Here is a 6000-nt window from a genome sequence, read left to right as displayed (position 1 = left end):
AGAATCCAGGGATGTTTCTGTATTTCCACCCCTTGATCCAGGGAGTGAATATTTTTGAATGACGTTGTACAGCCATAGACTGATGAATTAATTCCTCACCACACCCGTTGCCTTAATTTCCCCAAGTGCGAAATAGGCGCAGTGGAAATGCTTCCCCAGGGATGTGATTGGGGGAGAGCGGGGGACACTGAGGTTGCAGGCAGCCCACACGCAGTCCGAGGGGCAGGAAGGTGGGGGGTGGAGAGCGAGAGGAGGGGTTAGCGAGGAGTCGGGGGCGGGGCCCGGGGGCGGGCGGGGGCGGAGCGGCGAGAACGGGGCCCGGCGCGACGTTCGGAGAGGACGCGCGCGAGCGCCGGCGATGGGCCCCGCGGCGCGGCTGGCGGCGCTGTTGGCGGTGCTGGCGCTCCGGGCAGGGGACCCGGCCGAGGTCGCGGCTCGCGGGGACACGTTCTCGGCGCTGACCAGTGTGGCGCGCGCCCTGGCGCCCGAGCGCCGGCTGCTGGGACTGCTGCGGCGCTACCTGCGCGGGGAGGAGGCGCGGCTGCGGGACCTGACCAGGTGAGGGCACGGGGGACGGGGTGTGAGCCGGAGAGACTGAGTCTCGGAGGACGGACGAGGCCCAGACTTTGTGCCGCCGAGTCGGGGGTAACTCAGGTTCGTGGTCACCCTGCTGGGACTTCGGACGCGGTGTCCAACCCGGAGACCAAGGTACCGTGGCCCAGTGTGACTCCCCAGAGCCATCGTCATCCTGAGGGGCACCCCGAGACACCGTGTCACACTGCGTAGGACCTCAGACTCCGTGCCTCGCACACACGCAGTGGCACCCCATCCAGCCTCACACCGCCAAGTTGGTCCGCTGTGGGGACGTGCGGTGGAGCGACTGTGGGGCGGAGTAGAGCTTCACAAGGTCAAGCAGTGTGGGCCCCCAGGTTCTCTGTTACAGAGACCCAGCGACCCTGAGAGAGTGAAACGGAGAGAATACGGTGACACTGTAGCCACACGTGTGTTGACCATGTGACCCAGGGAACTGATGTTTAGTATGGGGGGACATTCTGTGACTATGTATGAGATTTACATGTCATGGTGACCGGGGGGCACGACCCTATGGATATCATGCCGAGTAATTGTCCAGGTCTCTATAGGAATAATGCTTCAGGTTTATCAGTTCATTCAAGGTATATGTTTGAGTGTCTACTATGAACCAAGCACTGTTCCAGGCACTGGGGAGAGAATGGTGAACAAGAACCTACCCTGCCGTCTAAGAGCTTGGAGTCTGTAATATCATGATTGTTAATCTGAGATGTCTTTTCTCTACACACACATAAGAACTCTAAATATTATCACTGAGATGTATATGTATATGAAAGTATTTAACAGCAGGAAAACAAAACCACTGGGCAAAACCATACTTGATGCTTGGAGATGCTGAGTGTAGCACACACTGATAGATGCTCAGCCAATGTTGTTTTGCTATACAATCAACCAGGAAAACATCTACTTCTGCTTTATTGACTATGCCAAAGCCTTTGACTCTGTGGATCACAACAAATTGTGGAAAATTCTTAAAGAGATAGGAATACCAGACCACGTAACCTGCCTCCTGAGAAATCTGTATGCAGGTCAAGAAGCAACAGTTAGAACTGGACATGAAACAACAGACTGGTTGCAAATCAGGGAAGGAGTACGCCAAGGCTGTATATTGTCACCCTGCTTGTTTAACTTATATGCAGAGTACATCATGAGAAATGCTGGACTGGATGAAGCAAAAGCTGAAATCAAGATTGCTGGGAGAAATATCAATATGCAGATGACACCACACTTACAGCAGAAAGCGAAGAAGAACAAGCCTCTTGATGAAAGTGAAAGAGGAGAATCAAAAAGTTGACTTAAAACTCAGCATTCAAAAACTAAGATCATGGCATCCAGTCCCATCACTTCATGGCAAATAGATGGGGAAATGTTTCACTGGAAACAGTAAGAGACTTTATTTTTCTGGGCTCCAAAATCACTGCAGATGGTGACTGCAGCCATGAAATTATAAGATGCTTGCTCCTTGGAAGAAAAGTTATGACCAGCCTAGACACCATATTAAAAAGCAGAAACATTCCTTTCCCAACAAAGGTCCGTCTAGTCAAAACTATGGTTTTTCCAGTAGTCATGTGTGGATGTGAGAGTTGGACTATAAAGAAAGTTGAGCGCTGAAGAATTGATGCTTTTGAACTGTGGTGTTGGAGAAGACTCTTGAGAGTCCCTTGGACTGCAAGGAGATCCAACCAGTCCATCCTAAAGGAAATCAGTCCTGAATATTCATTGGAAGAACTGATGCTGAAGCTGAAACTCCAATCCTTGGTCCACCTGATGCAAAGAACTGACTCATTTGAAAAGACCCTGATGCTGGGAAAGATTGAAGGCAGGAGGAGAAGGGGATGACAGAGGATGAGATGGATGGATGGCATCACCGACTCAATGGACGTGAGTCTGAGTAGGCTCGAGGAATTGGTGATGAACAGGGAGGCCTGGCGTGCTGCAGTCCATGGGGTCGAAAAGAGTTGAACATGACTGAGCGGCTGAACTGAAACTGAAAATACAATCAACAAACTCTACTGTAAGACTTGGAACACTGAGGCGCTGTAATCATGTATTGACTCTCTCAAACAATGAAAGATAAATGAGTGGATATAACACCATGGTATAAATATGTGCTGTGTACCTTCTCTTGGGAAACTGAGAAACTCACAAAGTGAGAAATGGGTGTAACCATATAGTTACTTGAATATTTAATGCTATATTTATATCCTGTGACCCTCAGCTGAGCTGGAACAGCAGAGGGTTATCTCACAGTTTGCTGCTTATAAAACTATGAGTGAGTGTATGTGGTAATACTGCTTCCAGGGCATATGGGAAGGAGGTGTGAGGGCCACGATGGCTATGTGGGAGAGCCCATGTAGAAGAGAGTCAGTGATTGTGAGGAAGTATGTGTGAGAGATCTTGTTTGTTACTCAGTGGTAACTGAATGATGATATAATTTGGTACATGCTGTTAAGCATGTAGCTTGTATATAAGCAGTTGTATGCCTGTTTAAATTTACTGTTAGTTTGATCTCACAAGCTAAGATCCCACAAGGTGCATGGTGTGGCCAAAAATAGCATGATAACACACACATACACACACACGCTATATAGTGTATATAAGTGTGTATTAATTATAATAATCTGCTGTGCTCAGTTGCTTAGTCGTGTCTGACTTTTTGCAGCCCGTGGACTATAGCCCGCCAGGCTGCTCTACCTATGGAATTTTCCAGGCAAGAATACTGGAGTGTGGTGCCATTTCCTACTCCAGGGGATCTTCCTGATTCAGGGATCGAACTCAAGTCTCCTACGCGTCTCCCAAATTAGCAGGTGGATTCTTTACCACTAGCGACACCTTGGAAGCCCAATTATAACAATAAATGATAATTTTAATAATTCGTGTCATTCTTTGGAGTAGCATTGTTGCCTAGTATTCTGTGGACCCACCCATATTTACAGAGTAAAATAATTTAATTTGGGGAATCCTTGATGGTCCAGTGGTTAGGACTCTGTACTTCCGCTGGTGGGAGCCAGGATTCAATCCCTGATAGGGAGAACTAAGATCCCACAAGCCACATGGTGTGACCAAAAAAAAAAAAAATTCATTTTGTTCTTAATCTGTATTCATTGGAGTCCAAGTTCATTGGTGGAAATAGAGGAGACTTTTTCCTTTGATTTGAGGTACCATCATGCTCCCTGCTACCCGCGTGCTTGTTCTCATTCTACTAATCTCTTTATTTGGGTGGCTCAGATTGAGATGGGGGTCAGAATCCTGATGCTACGCTTAATAGGGAATAGAGTCAGAAGAGCGAGCTAGAGATGTTGATCAGAGTGGCTGGCTAGAATTCCCCCCTCCAACGTGCGTGCTGGTCTCCTTTACCATCTTCTCACCATTGTCATTGTCACAAATTTGTCACAGTGGGAGGTCTTGCCACAAGCCTTATCTCATTTGATTCTCTCTCACACAGTGTTTTGAAATAGGTTTGTATTACTCTTTTAAGCAAATGAGAAATCATTGAAAAGTGTGAAAACTACAGTTTAAGTACCGTAATCCAAGATTATAAAATCTAGTAAGTAGCAAGGACTTCCCTGGTGGCTGAGTGGTGAAGAATCCACCTGCAATGCTGGAGACACCGGTTCGATCCCTGGGTTGGGAAGATCCCCTGGAGCAGGAAGTGGTAACCCACTCCAGTATTCTTGCCTGGGAAATCTCATGGTCAGAGGAACCTGGCAGGCTCCAGTCCATATGGTCACAAAGAGTCAGACATGACTTAGTGACTAAACAGCAAAAAATAAGTAACAAAGCTAGGACTAGGACGTAGTTCCTTTGATTGTTTCTTTCTATCACGCTATAATGTCCCTGCTGCTTGCTTTGTATGATATGCCAGAATGCTGACCAAGCCCCATAGCTGTTGAGGTTTAATGGGCAGCAGGAGTACATGGTAGTTAAGAGTCTGGATTCAGGATTGTAACGTTTGTTAGAATGCTTGGCTCTGACCTTGGGCAAGTTCCTTTACCTCTTTAAGAATTAGTCTCCTAATCTGTAAAATGATGATAAAAATAGTACCTACCAACATGGTTTGTTGGAAGCATTAACTACCATATAAAGGAAAGTAGTAATTGCTCTACAAATGTTAATTCTTTATGATTGTTGTTTAAGACTTGCTGGTGAAGCTAGACACAACTTTTGGTTCTACACAGTAGCTAGGATTGTGAGAGCCCAGATAATAAAAAAGAATCAGAAAAATTCTAGAGTCTCTTTCCATATGACTTATGAACATTTAATTCCAGAAAGCTTAGTTTGATAACTTAGAGACTGTCTGTTCTCTAGTCACTGCTCTAAAACCTGGTGAAATATTTGCTTTTTAAAACAAGAATTCTGGCAGTTCCTGCTCATTTTCCTATACTTGCAATCTGGTGATCTAATGTAACTTGAGATGTTATTTCTAAGGGGCCTAAGTTGATATTCTTTGAATTTCTAGTTAGAAATTAAATATTTTTTGATATTGAAACTATACTCCCTACCCCAAATTGATGAATAAAAATTATACTAGTTACAATATATATATCTATGTACTAATATAATATTGTGTATACTCATCGTATAATATTTAGATAGTTAACCCCTAGCTTCTTTTGTTGTTGCAGTTTTAAAAAAGTACCAAGATTTAGAAAGTAGTATCATCAGCGATGACTTCTGTGCTAGGAATTAAGCATTCAGAATGTCTCAGAAGAACTGAGACAAAGCCATTTCTGAATTCCAAAGGAAAAACATATTGAATTAAAACAGCCCATGTATTGTGGTTGGGTAACCTGTCCCAGGCTATGTTTAATGCAGGGATTGGGTTGCAGCTTTTATGTGCAGATTCTTGAAGGAAAGGATCCTATTTTCCACTCTCAGCAGCATTTGTTAAAGCAAAAAAGCTGTTTAGGAAACCCTGAAGTTTGAATTCAGCGTTCAGTAACTTGGTCTCTAAAAACCAGCTATTGGCTTAGAGGCTGGGCACAGGGCCAACATTTGGATTCCAAACCAGCCTCAGATATCGATTGATAGGTTTTTTCTTTTTTCTTTGTGTGACAGAAAGATAACGTACATGAACATTAAATTGAATTATGTTCTTCAGTAGAGATCAAACCTCTGTCCTAAATAAACTGACACCGTAACACAAAGTGGGATGTGAAGAGAACAAGGAGATGGTACCTTTGATTTTCACCCCTCTGTCATGCTTCCTTTGCGCCTTAGTTTCCTCTGAGGCTTGTTATATTGGGTTGGCCAAAAAGTTCATTTAGGGTTTTCAGTCAAGATGTTATTTTTTGGCCAACCCGATACATTAGGTCTCAAGCACCAGATGAGGAGTTTGTTTATTTGGGTGTGGAAAAGGTGATGGAAAGAAAGAACAGAATGGTTGGCCGAAAGCATCCTTAGAGATCT

At 44.8% G+C, this 6000-nt stretch overlaps 1 protein-coding gene across 1 annotated transcript in view; it reads left to right on the top strand.

Moving 5' to 3' along the window:
* Positions 1-358: 358 nt before the first annotated feature.
* The window catches only part of P4HA3 (prolyl 4-hydroxylase subunit alpha 3), a 40526-nt gene continuing 34884 nt past the window's right edge, over positions 359-6000 (top strand). The window contains exon 1 of the mRNA XM_068989017.1: positions 359-558. Within this exon, the coding sequence (XP_068845118.1) occupies positions 359-558 (200 nt within the window). The remainder of the gene's footprint in view (positions 559-6000) is intronic.

This window comes from Capricornis sumatraensis, chromosome 16 (genome assembly GCF_032405125.1).
Source record: "Capricornis sumatraensis isolate serow.1 chromosome 16, serow.2, whole genome shotgun sequence".
Taxonomy (NCBI): domain Eukaryota; kingdom Metazoa; phylum Chordata; class Mammalia; order Artiodactyla; family Bovidae; genus Capricornis; species Capricornis sumatraensis.
The sequence above is the reverse complement of the archived record's forward strand: the minus strand, read 5'-3'. Positions and strand labels throughout refer to the sequence as shown.